General features: G+C 40.6%; 1 protein-coding gene across 13 annotated transcripts in view; it reads right to left on the minus strand.

The window, feature by feature from the left end:
* The window catches only part of LCA5L (lebercilin LCA5 like), a 45267-nt gene that overhangs the window by 23731 nt on the left and 2805 nt on the right, over positions 1 to 18731 (minus strand). For 8 of the 13 annotated variants that reach the window (XR_013530548.1, XR_013530547.1, XM_078358415.1 and 5 more), the window contains exon 3: positions 2039 to 2370. The exons of the other annotated variants lie outside the window; for them this stretch is intronic. Coding sequence is in view for 6 of the 8 variants with exons in the window: in XM_078358415.1 (XP_078214541.1) it covers positions 2039 to 2360 (322 nt within the window). In the remaining 2 variants the exon portion in view is untranslated. The remainder of the gene's footprint in view (positions 1 to 2038; positions 2371 to 18731) is intronic. 13 annotated transcript variants of the gene reach the window in all.

Consider the following 18731-nt stretch of genomic DNA (forward strand, 5'->3'; position numbering starts at 1 on the left):
GAGTTAAAGATACATGCAAGATTTATTCAAAATAATTTCAGAATATTAATATACAAAAGCACATCCAAGAAAGAGCAAAGCTTTTACTCTTCTGGATAATGAAATTTAGGATTCTGGTCTCCTGTGAAGTAACTGAATTAATTTAGGTTGCTCTCAAGTTATAAACAGGCGCCTTGCATAAATAACTCAATAAGCATTTGTTGAATAAATAAATAAGGAATCAGCTTTGAAAAGCTAAATTATAAGGTACTTAGAACTTAAAATGCATTTCTTTCTCATAGAAAGTTTTATAAATACAGACTGCCTTCCTGCATGATCCCATAGAAGCTTGGGATCAGTATAATAGGTAGTAGATAGATTCAAGATCTCTTATTGTAAACCCCTGGAACTGTTTCAAAATTTGAGGGTTTTTAATGGTAAGTACATATACGGTATTTTCCATAGTTCTCCCAGTGGGGTCTGGAACAACACCCTTTAATGAAACTATATATTTTTTATTTTTATTTATTTATTTAATTTTTTTAAAGACGGGGTTTCACCATGTTGGTCAGGCTGGTCTTGAACTCCTGACCTCAGGTGATCCACCCGCCTTGGCCTCCAAAGTGCTTGGATTACAGCCCAGCTGAATGAAACTATATTTTTGTAGTGAAATATAATGCCTATTCAAACTAAGTAAAATAAGTAAAGATCTATTTCATATTAGTTCAAATAAGGTTTTTATTGCCAAATCAATTTTGATGCAAAGGATATGAAAGATGTTGGATTTTCAGAGATCTGTAAATTTCAAATGTGGATAAGGAATTGTGTATTTGTAGGATCTAACCATGATGTTCATTTCTGATGAGACCAGCCATGAGAGAAAGAGTGGACTTCTCATCTCCTGCTCTGGGCCTTGCCAGTGGATGTAGGACTCCTATCTCTCTAGAAAAGCAACATTTAACCTTTCAAGAATCTGGTGAAAGCTACATGTCTTTCTAGAAAAGTTTACCAACACAGAGAGACACAAAAAATGCATAGAATTTCATGGACATAGAGTCTTAGATAAAGAACCCCTGGGCTAAGCAGGGGAACCCAAGATTATAGGTGTTCCAGAAGTGGCACAGAGGGTCCTGGACACAGTTGGTAACTGCAGGCTGGGATGCAAGAGGAAGGGTACACATAACAGTGGTAGATGTGCCCAGCAAACAGCAGGCTCTTAATTACTGTGTGCCTGTTGACTGAGGTGCTCTGAGGCTCAGTGTGGACAGGAGCTCCAGCTATTTCTATATAAGAAATACTTACGGGCTCAAGATTGCCTAAAATGGGAGGAAGGAATAAGAAAGGAGACCGAAGATAACACAAGCTAATTCCAATTGGGACAGCTGCGAGTTGACAGAGTTGGTACTTTAAAAATCTACAAAGAAGGCTGGGCACGGTGGCTCAAGCCTGTAATCCCAGCTACTCAGGAGGCTGAGGCAGGAGAATTGCCTGAACGCAGGAGGTGGAGGCTGAGGTGAGCTGAGATCCCGCCATTGCACTCCAGCCTGAGTAACGGGAGCGAAACTCCACCTCAAAAAAAAAAAAAATTTACAAAGAAATGACGTTATTAACAGCTTTTTGAACCATCTCTGTTTCAAAAGACTGTCTTTGCCAATATGCCTCACTGGACTTGGAGACCATCCTCTTGGGGTGGAGACAGGTATTTACATTTCACTGGTGATTCAAAGATTGATTCTTCAGCTGAGATGAAAGGCAAGAAGCCAGTGAAATCCAAGTACTGTGGCACTCTGTAACAAGGTCACCAGTTAACTAAAAATGAACTAACTTCACTAGCAGGTTCCAGTAGAGTAAGCCATGCAGGGACTAGGCTTTACCTTTGAATCCTTTCTGTTATTTTATAATGATTCTTAATTTCTCTATTTCCTAATTTCTTCTATAAAAGTTCACATTTATAATATGGGAAAACAAAATGAGTATGAACCACTTCAAATACTAGTGTAGCAAAATCACGTCATTATGACCAGAAATTTGGTCTTGCTTGAGAAACTTTGCTTCTTACCTTTAGGTTGGGAGATTTTAGAAACATTATAGTTTTTCTTCTCCTTTTCTTTTACCACAGGCTGCTTGAAATAATTTCTATTAATGGCCTTTTCTGAACAATCAGAGAGAAAGTCTTTTGAATAACCGTACTGAGAACTTAAACTCCGGCAGGAGCAGTGAGATCTGCTGCAGTCAACACTCTCCTCGGAGGTGTTCCTGTTCCATGAAGAACCGCCCGTGTCAGGGCTCCTCTTGCATTCTGCAGACCTGCTACTGTTTTCTAATGCCACACTGGAGAGATGTTCATCTATGTTTGTTTTTGTTAGATCAGCCAAAGACATAGCAAACAACCTAACAAAAGAAAAGTATTTTGGAATTTATATTTATTAACATTAAAATGAACTAATGCTTTATTTTATATATATACATATTTTTGAGACAGAGTCTTACCCTGTTGCCTAGGCTGGAGTGCAGGGGTGTGATTATGGCTCTCTGCAGCCTCTCAGCCTCTGGAGTAGCTGGGACTATAAGTGTGCGCCGTCATGCCTGGCTAACTTATTATTATTATTTTTTGGTAGAAATAGAGGTCTCACTATGTTGCCCAGGCTGGTTTCAACTTTTGAGCTCAAGTGATCCTACCAACTCGGTCTCACAAAGTGGTGGGATTATATGTGTGAGCCGCCATGCTCAGCTATGGACACAAACTTTGAATACTTTGAATAAGCCCTCTTAGTTGTCTAAAGTGAGAATTTAAAAGCTAAGGAATAGAAAGTCAAATACAAGAAAGACCCAAAATTTATCTTCTTACTAACATTAGTTAAAAAGCAGAAGGTTCTGCGTTTCTTTATGGTGCTACGGCACTAAGGCATGGTAATGCCACAAGTCTCTCTTTCACAGCAGCCTACCTCAAAAGCAGATTGGAACAACAGATCCATCTTCTGAGGTCTTTAAAAGGATTATCTTTTCATTTAATTCTCAATTCTCCTGTTTTATCACGAAAGCAAAAGGGAATTTAGCTGGCATTAGGTCCTTTGCAACAGGAATCTTTATCACTCTCTCTACTGAGAGGCTTTTTCCTGTTCAGTTTCTGCTTTTTGCTGCATCTGCCTAACTCTCTAGCCTTCTCTTCTGATGGAATATGTTGGGCAGTCTACAATCTCCTCACTACAAGACATCTTAGTCCAAATGATCTAGCAGTAATTAATATTAGAACCAGACTTAATATCGAACTAGTTCTCTTGCTTTGTTCAGACTGCTTCCACATCACCTAATCTCAGCCACCTTGAGGAAACAGGTTCAGACAGGTGAACAGTTAGAGACTGTCCGTGTTTTCCAGCTCCAGGGGCAGTGCTTTTCTCATTAAGCATCGTTACTGCAACAACACATTGGTAGGAACATCACACACTCCTAATGCAAAGAATTTCTCTTTCCAGACACATTCTGCTGTGTAGCGGTGGGCAGAAGCAGATCTTCATTTGCGAACCTTTGCATCTAGATTAAGAAGAATCCAGGCCGGGCACTGTGGCTCACTTTGGGAGGCTAAGGCGGGTGGACAGCGTGAGCTCAGGAGTTCAGGACCAGCCTAGGCAACATGGTGAAACTCTGTCTTTACAGAAAAACAAAAATATTAACTGGGCATGGTGGTGCACACCTGTAGTCCCAGCTGCTTGGGAGGCTGAGCTGGGTTTGCTTGAGCCCAGGAGGCAAACATTGCAGTGAGCTCTGATCGCACCACTGCACTCCAGCCCGGGTGACAGAGCCAACTCTGTCTCAAAAAGAAGAACCTCAGATGCAGGCGTAAGGGATCCTGAAGGACTAAAAATGCTCCACTGTAGCACTCACAGTCTTGCCTGTCCTTGTCCCCAGGAGCTGTTCCTTCCTGCCCTCTTGCTCATGACCTCAGTCCCTAACTTCCTCCTCACCTATCTTGATAAATCCCGATTGCTCAAACAATGGTTGATAACCCTCAAGAAGAAGTTGCATTTTGGCCAGCTGTTTCTGACTCAAGCTGGACTTCAGCTGACTTCTCCTGCTCAAGCCCTATAAAAATTCCCGCCTTCTTCCTCACTTAAAAAAGAACACTCCTTCAACAAGTCTCCTGCAGGCAATTTTGGATGAAGGCTTAAATCGAGTGTTTTTCATGTTACATTCTTGAATTGTCCAGCTACAGAAGTCAGGGGGAGTGTGATGGAGTAGAAGGTGATGGACAATTTGGAGGGGACAGGCTTGGGTTTGAACTTGCATCTGCCTGTCACTTAAGCGCTCTTGTTCATCTGTAAAATGTGAGTGACACGACCAATCCCATAGGGTTGAGAAAGAAAAGAAGCTTATCTGAGGAATACAGATCCCCTTTAAATGATCAGGCCCAAAGAGGCACTGGAATGAGACTGCAGTCACATCCCCCATCCCCCCAGCTGAGCTAAGCAATCATTTCTAAGCTGCTTGCTCCGTGGGCTCTGACTGATGCCACAAATAGCTATAAATTAACCTAACAATGCCATATGCTGGACACCACAGCTCATACCCTGTGGTTCAAACAACAATCTAATTGCCAATCACTGTTATTTCTGTAAACCTATGAGAATTCCTGAAAAACCACGTTGCTAATTGTCCCTCTCCTGACTTGTACTTTTTTCTTTAAAAAATGCAAGCCCCTCACAGAAGGCTAATGTGAGCTTTGCTTCTCTCATGTTTGGTAAAGTAGAAGACTAGCCATCTTAGTCTCTTAGTTAAATAAAAATGGATATAATAGGAAAAAAAGAAAAAAATTTCAAATAGAAATCCTGTAGAGCCACATAAGAATAAACAAGACTATAAATAACCTTGTTCCTAAAACAATTCTACCAGATTAAAATGTCCCCTAAGGAGGGCTTTCTAGATTTAGCTGTGAGAAAGGTGGTGGATTTGAAGGCGTTACCAGCCTCCCCAGGTGGATGTGCAAGTCATAAGCTTCTGTGGATGCTGAGTTGTTCTACTGGCTCCAGTGGACACAATTATCCATAATCTTTCCTGCTCAATAATTTACCTAGCCTAATGTTAGGGATCTAGCTTCCTCAGGATGGGTAAAGGGTAGTCCTACTATAAAGACAATTTTTTTTTTGGTGGGATGGATGGGTAGAAAATGACTGCCACCAATTTTCTAGTGAATGTACCGTCAGCTTGCTTTCATCAAACTTCTAAAACACATAGTATGAGGCAACGATCAATCTACTACTGATCACTATTATAACCTAATCTGTCTCATGTAAAAAAAGCTATAAGCAACTTCAGATTAATTGCTGCGCTCACCGATTTGTCTCATAATTAAATAGGCAAAAGTATCTGAAAATCAAAAATCATAATTTCAATCCATATCCTAACACTGAATTTGTGGGAGCTTGCTAAATTTAAAGGTTTTCATAAATGCTTTATATTTAGAGTATATTTAGATGCTATGTTCTTTTGAAAGAATATATTTACAACTTGGTAAGATCAGTCTATGAACTGACAGGCTCAGTGTATATCACAGTTTATTAATGTCACTAAAAGAAGCTTTAAGGTAAAATCGGCTTTTAGGTAAACTTTTTGCTATTAACAAAGAGACAACTGTTCTTAATATAATGGCAAAGTCTTTGACAAAAAGAAGTCACAAGAAAAACTGGTACCAGCCGGTTTCATATGAAACAGTTCGGTAACAGTGATATCAACACTTACATGGATTTTGTACCGGATTCACTAACATTTTAAAATGAAGATCTTAAAAAATATATCAAATAGGTCAATTCACTTGGCTTACTGAGCATATATATTTAACACAACTGGTTCCTAAGCTTTTTGAATACAATTCTTTATTTTTAACCCTCTTTTATTGAGGTATCAAGGAAAATGAGTAAGAGTACAGTTTGGTAAGATTAGAAATGTGTATACCCATGAAACTATCACCACAATCAAGACAGTGAGCACATCCATATAATGTCCCAAAGCTTCCCAGCACCCCACTGTAATTTCTCTCTCTTATCCCTGCCTGCGCCTCACTCCCAACCCAGGCAAACACCCGTTTGCTACTATCAATTATGTTGCATATTCTAGAGTTTTATATAAATGAAATCATCCAGTATATGTTTGTGTTTGGCTTGGCTTCTCTCACTCAGCACTATTATTATGGGATTCATCCATGTTACTATGTGCATCAATATCAATAGTTCATTTGTTTTTTTAAAGTTGCTGAGTAATTTCCAATTGTATGTACAAACCATAATTTGCTTATTCATTTGTTCACAGACATTTCAGCTATTTCTAGTTTTGGGCTATTACAAGTAAAATTGCTGTGAATATTCTAGATATAAATCCTTTATCAGATACATGCTTTGCAAACATTTTCTCCTCATCTGTGATTTTTCATTCTCTTAAAAATGTCTTTTAAAGAGCAGATTGTTAATTTTGGTGAAGTCTAATTATCAATTTTGTTCTTTGAAGAATGATCCTGGCTGGGCGTGGTGGCTCATGCCTATAATCCCAGCACTTTGGGAGGCTGAGGTGGGCAGACTGCCTGAGGTCAGGAGTTTGTGAGCAGCCTGGCCAATATGGCGAAACTCCGACTCTACTAAACAATATGAAAATTAGCCAGGCATGGTGGTCGGCACCTGTAATCTCAGCTACTCGGGAGGCTGAGGCAGGAGAATCGCTTGAACCTAGCAGGTGGAGGTTGCAGTGAGCTGAAATTGCACCACTGCACGCCAGCCTGGTTAACAAAAACTCCATCTCAAAAAAAAAAAAAAAGATCCTTTTGGTGGTGTATCTAACAAATTTTTGCATGATCTGAAGTCACAAAGATATTCTCGTTGCTTTCTTCTAGAAATTCTACTTTAAGTCTATAATCTATTTTGAGTTACTTATTATGGAACAAAATTCATTTTTTGGTATATGGACATCTAATTGCTCCAGCACCATTTGTTGAAAAGACAATCCTTTTCTCACTCGACTGCCTTTGCATCTTTGTAAAAACCCATATAATCTATATGTTGATCTATTTCTGTGCTCGCTATACTGTTCTACTGATTTATTTCTCTATCTTTATACCAGTACCACACTGTTTTGGTTACTGTAGCTTTTTTTTTTTTTTTTTGAGACAGGGTCTCCTTCCATTGCCCAGGCTGGAGTGCAGTGGTGCAATTTCAGCTCACTGCAACCTCCACCTGCCAGGTTCAAGCGATTCTCCTTCCATTGCCCAGGCTGGAGTGCAGTGGTGCAATTTCAGCTCACTGCAACCTCCACCTGCCAGGTTCAAGCGATTCTCCTTCCATTGCCCAGGCTGGAGTGCAGTGGTGCAATTTCAGCTCACTGCAATCTCCACCTGCCAGGTTCAAGCGATTCTCCTTCCATTGCCCAGGCTGGAGTGCAGTGGTGCAATTTCAGCTCACTGCAACCTCCACCTGCCAGGTTCAAGCGATTCTCCTTCCATTGCCCAGGCTGGAGTGCAGTGGCACTATCTTGGCTCTTGCAACCTCTACCTCCTGGGTTTAAGTGATCCTCCCACCTCGGCCTCCTGAGTAGCCAGACGACAGACTCATGCCACCACACCTGGCTAATTTTTTTTTGTAGAGACAGAGTTTCGCCATGTTACTCAGGCTGGTCTTGAACTCCTGAGCTCAAGCAATCCACCCGCCTCGGCCTCCCAAAGTGCTGCGATTACAGGGTTACTGTAGCTTTATAATTAATCTTAAAATCAGGTAGTGTTAGTTGACCAACTCTGTTCTTTCATTTCAAAGTTGTTCTAGCTATTTTAGAATGTCCATGGAAATTCTGAATGCCCATGGAAATTTTAGAGTCAGTTTGTCAATTCCTAAAAAAAAAAAAAAAGCCTAATAGGATTGAGATTGGAACTGTGTTGATTCTACATATAAATTTAGGGAGAACTGACACCTTGTCAAAATTGAGAATTCTAACCCAGGAATAAGGTATGCCTCCAATTTACTAGATCTTCTTTAATTTCTTTCAGCAATGTATTGCTATTTTCAACGTACAACTTTTTTACAACTTTTGTCAGATTTATCCCTATTTCACACACACACACACACACACACACACACACACATATTCATCCACACATCCACACATACATACACATCATATATATATGCCTTTTTTTTTTGAGGCAGGGTTTCCCTCTATTGCCCAGGTTAAAGTGCAGTGCAGTGATGTGATCACAGCTCACTGCAGCCTCAACTTCTTGGGCTCAGGTGATCCTCCCACCTCAGCCTCTGGAGTAGCTGGGACTACAGGTGTTCACCACCACGCCAGGCTAATTTTTATATTTTTTGTAGAGATGGAGTTTTGTCATATTACCCAGGTCAGTCTTGAACTCCTGGGCTCAAGCCATTCCTGCCTTGGCCTCCCAAAGTGCAGGGACTACAGGTGAGAACCACTACACCTGGACAAGTATTTCATGTTTTTTGATGGTGAATTGTATTGCTGTTAAGTGCTATTGTCTTTTAATTTCAATTTCTGATTATTTGCTATACAGATACAATTGATATTTGCAAATTATCTTGTGTCTTGCAACCTTGCTAAACTAGTTCGAGTAGCCTTTTTGTAGATTCTATCAGGTTTTCTACATAGATGATTATGTCATCTGTGAATAGAGTTTAATTCTCCTTTTCGAATATGGGCCCTTTTATTTCTTTTTCTTGCCTGATTGCACTGGCCAGAATCTCTAGAACAAAGTTGAACAGATGTGGTGATGAAAGTGGATGTCTTTGTCTTATTTTGGATCTTAGGGGGAAAACACATTGAGTGTGATGTTAGCTATAGCTTTTGCAAAGATGCCCTGTATCAAGCTGAGGAGGTTACCTTGTATTCATTATTTATCTAGGGAAGGTGAATCCTGGGGAAAATTAGAAGAGACAGGACATCCAGAGAGAGAGAGGAAAGAGATAAAAAGGAGAGAAAAGAGAGGGAGTTAGGAGATGAGGGAAGTCATTTGGGGCACCTGCTGAAGGCTGGGGCATGTCTACCAGGAAAACCCTTTTTCTACCCAGGCTGAGGCAGAGGCCATCCCCACTGTACAGCATGAGCAGGAGTTACATCCTAGAATAGACACACAATGGTTCATTTTCCCAAACCAATTCTACTTCTGAGTCTTTCCAGAAGAATCACTTAGGGCTCCCTTAGACTCAGTCTGTACTGTGTTCAGGTTTAGGAAAAGGTCAGCAGGCACTGGTGGAAAGACTAGAAGGCCTTCTATTATTAAGAGTGTTGGGCCGGGCGCGGTGGCTCAAGCCTGTAATCCCAGCACTTTGGGAGGCCGAGGCGGGTGGATCACAAGGTCAACAGATCGAGACCATCTTGGTCAACATGGTGAAACCCCGTCTCTACTAAAATTACAAAAAATTAGCTGGGCACGGTGGTGCGTGCCTGTAATCCCAGCTGCTCGGGAGGCTGAGGAAGGAGAATTGCCTGAACCCAGGAGGTGGAAATTGCGGTGAGCCGAGATCGCGCCATTGCACTCCAGCCTGGGTAACAAGAGCGAAACTCCGTCTCAAAAAAAAAAAAAAAAAAAAAAGAGTGTTACAAATTGTTTGTCACCAAACTCATGCCAAAAAAGAGTGTTAAAAATTTTAAAGAGTTTATTTGAGTAAACATCAATTCAAGAATTAGGAAACACTCAACTGGTTTGGGGCTTTGCTAAAGAGGGGCTTGAAGAAAAAGGCTTTTATAAGATGAAAAAAGAGGCAGAGTGGCGGGGGCATGGTGGCTCACACCTGTAATTCCAGCATTTTGGGAGGCTGAGGTGGGTGGATCATGAGGTCAGGAGTTTGAGACCAGCCTGACCAACATGGCGCAACCCTGTCTCCACTGAAAACACACAAAACATTAGCTGGGCATGGTGGTGTGTGCCTGTAATTCCAGCCACTCCTGAGGCTGAGGCAGGAGAATTGCTTGAACTCAGGAGGTGGAAGTTGCAGTGGGCCGATATTGCACCACTGCACTCCAGCCTCACCGACAGAGTCAGACTCCGTCTCAAAAAAAAAACAACAACAAAACAACAAAAACAGAGTAAATAAAATAATTGGCTGGTTACAAGATGTAATTGCCTTATTAGGAACATAAGATAGAAAGTTCCTAGTTGTATAATTAGAGGTTAACCATTTCTTTTTTCTTAAGACAGGGTCTTGTTGTGTTGCCCAGGCTGCAGGGCAGTGGTGAGATCACAGCTCATTGCATCCTCCCTAGAGAGTATCAGAACACTCCAGGACCTCCAGCTAAAGAAGAGAATTACAACATAATTCTGAGGCTCTATCTTTCTGAGGCTGCCTTTGTAATGCACACTCAGTGTGGCAGGAAGCCTCTAATGGCTCCCAGTGATTCCCATTTCCTGGTACTCATGTCCTTGTGTAATTCTCTGCCCTTGAGTGTGATTTAGATGTCACTTCCATGTTTAGGTCACTAAAGGAATGAATGGCTCCTGTCTTAATCACTCTCTTTTTCTATCACTTGCTCACACCAATGGAAGCCAAGTGCTACACCATAAACAGACTCATGGACAGGCACACATGGCAAGAAACCAAGGCCTACAGCCAACAGCCAGTGGTGAACCGAGTCCCTCAGTCCAATATCCTGTGAGAGATGGAATCCCACCACCAACCATCTGACTGGGCTTGGATCTTTTTCCTGGGTGAGTCTTGAGATAAATGCAGTCTCAACTGGCACCTTGATGGTAGCCTTAAGAGACACCCTGAGCTCTAGGAACCAGCTGTGCCTATGACCCACATGATAAATGTTTGTTGCTATTTTTCTAGTCAGTGTTCCTTTGAAAACTGGACAAAGACAGATCCAAAAACTTCTGTGTCAATCTGCCACAGGAGTTATAAAGTCAAGTTATCTTGCAAAAAAATGGAAAAATCACGACTTTATACTAAACAAATAACTTAGTTCATTTAGATTAACAGTTGCTTTCTACAGTGTTTATTTTGTTAATTTTGAAAAAATTATATAATACCATATTTTCTATATCTCTAATACATTAATTTAAATCAAACTATCACTTATCAAAGTAGTTTTTTGGCGTGGTGGCCAACCATACTGTTGCTTTCAGCTGTTAAGTTCTGGAGGAATTTGTCACACACATAGAAAATAAACTCAGATGCATCTTGTCAGGGTAGGTAAATTTCCAAAACAATTACTTGTACATAAATTATACCCTTTACCAAAGAGACAGAATATTCTTAAATTCTAGAGTTCCCAGGACCCCAGACCCATCCTAATGTTTCCACCCACCTATATGACCTGAATACAGGTGTATTTGGGTTCACCTGGCACTGTGGGAGTTCCTTCTCACGAAATGGAGTCTGAGAGACATTTCCAGCAATGTAAACGAACGTAAACCCAAGTTTGATCCTTGGCTATTACTACAGCCGGCAATGACTGTGCTCTGACTGCATGTGTCAAGTGAAGATATATTCAGTCTGTTAAATACCAGTTTTCTCACTGACCTGTTAAAAATGGACTGATGACTGGTATCAGGCCCGTAACTGCACTTTTAAGTTGATTGAACTGTGAAAAATCTTCATATTAATATACATATGCTACACTTCTCTATTGTTATCAATAAAAAATGTAGTTTCTACACACAAATTTCTGATTATGTGGTGCATTTTTGAAAAATCTAGGCCTCAAGCCAATGTTCTTTGTTTCTGAGACTGGTTATTGCTCTGTTGCCTGGACTGGAGGGCAGTGGTGTGATCACAGCTCCCTGCAGGCTTGACCTCCCAGGCTCAAGCAGTCCTCCCACCTCAGCCTCTCAAGCAGCTGAAATTACAAGCACATACGACCATGCCTGGCTAATATTTTTATTTTTTGTAGGGATGGGGTCTCACTATGTTGCCCAGGCTGGTCTTGAACTCATAGGCTCAAGCAATCCTTCCACCTCAGCCTTTCAAAGTGCTAGGATTACAGGCATGACCCACTGTGTCCGGCCCCTAATGTTCTTATTTAATTAATATGTTCAGTCAAAGAACATTTATTTAGTGTCTTCTGAGCAATGGGGTTATGAAGAGGGTAGGCTTTCGCCTTAAAGGATCTTAAAATAGGCAAAGTTAGTAATCAGATAATATCTACTGCAGTTACACTAGTTTTTGTCATATCAAATTTACAGTATAGTTCAGATTTAGTTTGGCAGTATTTATATTTTGAACAGTTTACAGTATAATGGTGCCTATTTTGCTGCACATGAAACATAATTTTATTATGTTCCTATCATTCTGGAGTTTATAATTGTTTCTTTGCTGTTTTTTTTTTTTTTTGAGACGGAGTTTTGCTCTTGTTACCCAGGTTGGCGTGCAATGGCGCGATCTTGGCTCACCACAACCTCAGCCTCCTGGGTTCAGGCAATTCTCCTGCCTCAGCCTCCCAAGTAGCTGGGACTACAGGCACGCGCCACCATGCCCAGCTAATTTTTTGTATTTTTAGTAGAGATGGGGTTTCACCATGTTGACCAGGATGGTCTCGATCTCTTGACCTTGTGATCCACCCGCCTCGGCCTCCCAAAGTGCTGGGATTACAGGCTTGAGCCACCACGCCCAGCTCTTTGCTGTTATAAGATGAAAAAAGGGGACTACAGGCATGTGCCACCATGCCAAACTAATTTTTGTATTTTTGCACAGACAGGATTTTACCATGTTGCTCAGGCTGGTCTAGAACTCCTAGACTCAAGTCATCCACCTGCCTTGGACTCCCAAAGTGCTGGGATTACAGGCATGATCCAGACCAGAGCGCCCAGCTGGTAATTATATTCTTAACTAGTCCTGCCTCTTGGGAAAAAAAATGTACTTAATATGCAAATTTTCTCTATTTTCTTATTCATTCTCAGCATTTCCTATTGCCTTCCCCATTTCATTTTTTCTCTTTAACACGTTATCTAACATAACACCTATTTCTACTTCCTCAGCCTTTTTGCAGCCCAACTTCCCCACTAACTGTGTGCTGCACAGTGGCACGCATTCTGATTCTTGTGTCCACTGCTGCAACCTCAGTGCCTAGATGAGTTCCTGAGAATATGAAGTGTCCAATAAATATTGATCAAATAAATTAATGTTCATGATGCCTCTGTGCTTTCTTAATTCCTCTCTTCATATCCATTATTCCTGACAAAACTCATCACTGCTAACCCGAAAGCTAACACTGCTCTAAATGAAAGCTTTCCCAATATGATAAATACCTATCTCAAACAGAAAACCAGCTTGAAGCTTAATTTAAGCTTGAGACATTAATTTAGACTGATGTAAGCATTAAGATAAGAAATGCCTACTATCACTGTTGTCTGGAGGTACTAGGTCTAAATATTGGAAAAGAAGAGGCAAGTTATTATGTGGAAATAAAATGATTATGTACTTATAAAATACTATCAAGAGAATTAAATGACACTATAGGTTACAAAATGGCTATAAAATGAATGTTTTTTTTTTTTGGAGACAGGGTCTCACTCCATTGTCCAGGCTGGAGTGCAGTAGCGTGAGCACAGCTTACTGCAGCCTCAACCTCCTGGGTTCAGGTGATCCTCCCACCTCAGTCTCCTGTGAGGCTGGGACAACAGGCACGTGCCACCATGCCTGCCAATATTTTGTAGAGATGAGATTTTGCTATGTTTCCCAGGCTAGTGTCAAACTCCTGGGCTCAAGAAATCTGCCCACCCTTGGCCTCCCTAAGTGCTGAGATTACAGGTGTGCATGGCCCTAAAAATAATCTTTTCTATATGGGAGATATCTTTTCTAAATGCACTTACAAAATAGACAAATAATATCCCAATTTCTCAGTCCAAATATTTAAAACATCTAAGTTTACTATGAATAGTATGAAGAAAACTTTAAAATTACTGAAATAAAATATGTAAGTGGAAAGACATATTTTTTTCTTATATTAAAAGGACATAGATTATAAAGATGTAAATTCTCCCTAATTTAATCTACATGATCAATGCATTCTCAATGAAATGCCGAGTAATTTTTTGAAATTTGACCAAACGATACAAAATTCATATAGGGAAATAAATATGAAAGGTTACAAAGAAATGTGAACAAAAATGGTGAGAAGGGACTACTACTTCGATCAGATACTGAGATATAAAGCTACAGTCACTAAAATAGCCTGAAACGAATTCTCTGACAGAACAATATACTGGAATAAAGAGCACAGAAACAGAAATACAAGCAAATACACACAGTAACCTAGGGGAAGATAAAGGCAGAGAAAGCAGACTTCAGTAAATGATGAGAAGTAGGTGAAAATCTATCCGGAAATCAAAGCAAAAGCAGATTCTTATTGCATTTCTTACACTAAAATGATGGTTAGATGGATTTAAAATGTAAATGCTAAAAAAACTCTTAAAAGAAAACAGAGTGTAGAAAGACATAAAGCCCAGAACCATAAAGGAAACAACTGATAAAAATAACTGCATAAACATTTTAAAACTTCCTTACAATTAAAAAAATAAAGTTTGAAGGCATCTTACAAACTGGAAAAAAGACTGTCAATACATATGACAAAGACCTAGTTTCCTTAATTTACAAAGACCTCTTAAAATAATCCATTAGTAAATGAGCAAAAGATATGAACGCATTGCAGAATAAGCACATTACAGAAACACAGAAAACCAAGAATTATATAAAAAGATGTTCAAGCTTACTCTTAATGAAATGCAAATTAAAACAATTAGATTCCATTTTTCATCTACCAGAACGGCAAAAATTAAAGCAGGTAAAACATATTACTGTTATTATAACTATGATGAATAATACTGATAATGCATAGTATACAAAATAATAAAGCATATGTGTAGACATGTACGTGTAGACATGTATGTGTAGACATGTACGTGTAGACATGTACATGTAGACATGTATGTGTAGACATGTATGTGTAGACATGTAAAGCTCTCCAAGATACGTTCATTTCCCAATCAATGTCTACATGTTGCTTATTACCTTCCATTAAAAAAAGAGTTACATTCTCATTTTTAAGATTTAAGACTTTCCTTTGGTACAGTGGTAGTCTGAATAATGGTCCCCTAAGGATGTCCATGCCCTAATCCCTAGAACCTGTGTTACTATATATAGCAAAAGGGACTTTGCAGATGTGATCAATTTCAGGTCTTGAGGTGGAAAGATTATCCTGAATTATCCCAGATTATCCATGTGGACCTAATGTAATCACATGGGCCCGTCTAAGGAGGACACAGGAGGGGTCAGAGTGAGAAGGCTCTGTGATGACAGGCAGAGTCGGAGGGAGAAGATGCTATGCCGCTGGCTTTCAAGATGGAAGAAGGGGTCACATGTCACAGAATATAAGCTTTTCTAAAAGTTAGAAAAGGGAAGGGAATGGATCCTCTAGAAGGAATCCGTCCTGCTGACATCCTAATTCTAACCCCTTAAGACTCATTTCAGACTTCTGACCTCCAGAGCGGCAAGAAAATAAATTTGTTTTAAGCCAATGAGTTTGTGGTAATTTGTTATAGCAGCAATACAGAACTAACACAGGTACCTTGAAAAGCATCACCAACTAAAATGAGACTAAAAGCAGGCTATTAAATGCAAATGAAATGCACTGTTACAAATTTCAAGAAGTCAGAGAAGATGGTGAGTTCAAGTGTTTTTGGGAAATACCTTAATGGTTCCAGAAATTAGCTTGCTTTACCTTGTCTTGGACTTTATCTAGGAAAAAGATGACCAACCCAGGAGAGCTGGTGGGATTGTTTGCTTTGGAAAAATGAGCTGGAGAAAACAGCAGACCCTCCCATAAGCACTCCATGCATTTTTTTTTTTTTTTTAAAGGAGGTGGTTTTCCTGTGGAGGCAATGGCAGACGCATGCCTGAAGGCTGAGAAAGCAAAGTGAAGTCATTGTAAGGGGAAGGAGTGACAAAGAGGCATCACGGAGCTGGCACAGGTAGGAAATTAATTAGCGCTAACAAGTTAACTTTAGAAATAAATAAATATATTTAGACTCATGGGGTAAAATTTCTTACTGTCTGAAAGGGGGAAGGCTGGGAAGAACCCTGAAGTGCTGGATTAGAATGAGAAATGCTAGGTTCAAATACACAAACACACACACACACACATACACACACACACACACACAAGGAGGTATATACAGTTACAGATCTATGTGCATATATATCTATATGCACATATATATATCTATATATATCTATAGATATGCACATATATATATCTATAAATGTATGTACACGTGTGCGTGTAAGCTTTGCACTCTGAGAGGGCCTAGAAGCAATGACACCCCAGAAACAATGAGTACACTGTGCAACATTCTCCACTAAGTACCATTCTCTGCTATAATGAATCAGGGTTCCTTGGAGAAATGGATGATCCTAAGCCCTGAGGCAGGCAAAGAGAAGGTACGCTGGTGCACATCCAAAGGGCACAGAAGCCAGCTTTAAGAAGCTCCCACTAGTCAAAGATAGGGCAATTTGAATATCAATACCAATAAGGTGGATACACCAGCCTGGGCAGCATAGGGATATACAGTCTCTATTAAAACAAATTAGCTGGGTATGGTGGTCACACCTGTGGTCCCAGCTACTTGGGAGGTTGAGGCTGCAGTGAGTTGTGATCATGCCAACATTGCACTCCAGCTTGGGCAAGAGTGAGACCCTGTCTCAAAAAAACAAAACAAATGGGGTTTACCATCTCAGAGTATCTCTTCCCAAAGTACTAATCAAATGCAAAGGGAAAACGGGTGCAGTGGAGAAGAAACCTGGCAGATATGTGCTTGAACAGGTAGTCAGGGTTCACGTCACCAGGGTGGGACAGGTGACTTTCATGAGTGTCCATGGGCAGTTTAGAAGACCACAGCACCATTTCTGTAGTCTTGCTGCCACGAGCACAGCCTGTCTGGTTAGAAGAAAACATCAGCCAGACCCAAGTTTATGGTCTTCCTATTAAATGAAAAGCCTCAACTCTAAACTCTTTGACAAAAATGTTAAATGAATAGAAAAGCTCTTCCCTAAGCTTATAAATCTGGTACCATATAGCTAAGATAATCAGTATCTTACGGTTTTCAAGAACATTATTTCAAACACTTTATCTACTTTTAAGATTACGTGTCCCAATTTTTTGCTTCAGAAATTTTGCCAGTAATTCTAAACACTGACAAAGGGAAGTCATGATTCTTAACACTGATTGGCCTGGCACTGTGGCTCACACCTGTAATCCCAGCGCTGTGGGAGGCCGAGGTGGGCCACTTGAGCCCAGGAGCTTGAGAACAGCTTGGGCAACATGGCAAGACTCCATTCCTTTAAAAAAAAAAAAAATTAGCCGGTTGTGATAGTCCCAGCTACTCAGGAGGCTGAGCCCAGGAAGTCAAGGCTGCACTGATGCAGTGATCACAGCTCACTAGCTGTGATCGCACAGCCTGGGCAATTGAGTGGGACCCTGTTTCAAAACCAGAACAAACAAACAAAAAAAAACACTGATTGAGAGAAGTATACTAGAGGAGAAAAAAGGTATGTTCCTGGTTCTGCCAATACAACTAGCTGTTAGGCCTCAAATGTTTAAGGCAAGAAATTAGCTGATTTCTCAACGACATCTAAGGTCCTGTCTAGCACTAAAGTCCATAAATGAAACACACCTAAATATATCAGATATTTCAAGTTTATTTGATATCATGAAAATGTGCCACGTTCAAAGTCTGGATGGTTACAGACTAGCTATGCTATTTAGGTTTTGGTAATTGAGCAACTTTGTATATTTTTAGACAAATGTTTGAATTCACTACTAGATTGACACCCAGTCACCTTCAGGATAACAACCCATGCCTCTCTACTTCCACCAAGTGGTGGCGAATGCAATGCACTGCAGGGCTGCAGGTCTTGACAGAGTGAGCATCCGCTGTTAGCTGCCCTGCCACAACATTCTCTTGAATTTTCAGTTTGCTTCATTATTTTACTAGGATTTTCATTCTATTTTAATATTAATAGAATTGTACTAAAACACGTGGTGCTTAGAATCTCTCACACATTAGAATGTTCACTTCATTCTTTCAACAGACATTTGAATTTGAGTGCTTGCTATGTGTCAGGCACTATGTGGGGTGTGGAGATGCAATGATGAACACGCACAGCAAGGGTTTCTGTCTTTGTGGGACTTATGTCACTCAGGAACTAATCACAACAGTGACTGTCCCAAGTGTCTTCAAGGAAAGAGATACAACTCTTTGTGAAGATGAAGAAACCTGCTCCTGACAGCGATGGGAAGTTATCCCTACAGAAGTACTGTCTGAGTTGAGATAGGAAGGGTCAGTGGGAACCAACTAGGCAAGAGAGGATGAGAGGGAGGAGGGAAAAACTGCAGACAGAGAGAAAAGACACTGCCAAGGCCTGGTGGGTGGGCTGAAGCCCAGGCAGAGGGGCCAGTGGTTTCAGATGAATCTTGAGAAGCAGACAGGGGAAGCAGCTGCAGGGCTCTGCAAAGGCGTGTTTATGATTTGGATCATTAATTCAAGAGCAATGGGAAGCTGGCGGTAAGCAAAACAGGGAGGCGGGGAGGGATGGCATAATCAGCTCTGCTTTCTGAAGAGGTTACTCTGGCTGCAGAAGAATCGAGAAAAGCCAGAAGAATGTGGGGACGACAGCAGGCTGAAGGTGGTAGTTTGGACTAAGGTGTCAGCAACAACGAAGAGATGTGAAAGATGCCCAGGAAACAACCCCAGCTGGGCTTAGCGAGTC

The sequence above is a fragment of the Callithrix jacchus genome, chromosome 21, assembly GCF_049354715.1.
Source record: "Callithrix jacchus isolate 240 chromosome 21, calJac240_pri, whole genome shotgun sequence".
NCBI lineage: Eukaryota > Metazoa > Chordata > Mammalia > Primates > Cebidae > Callithrix > Callithrix jacchus.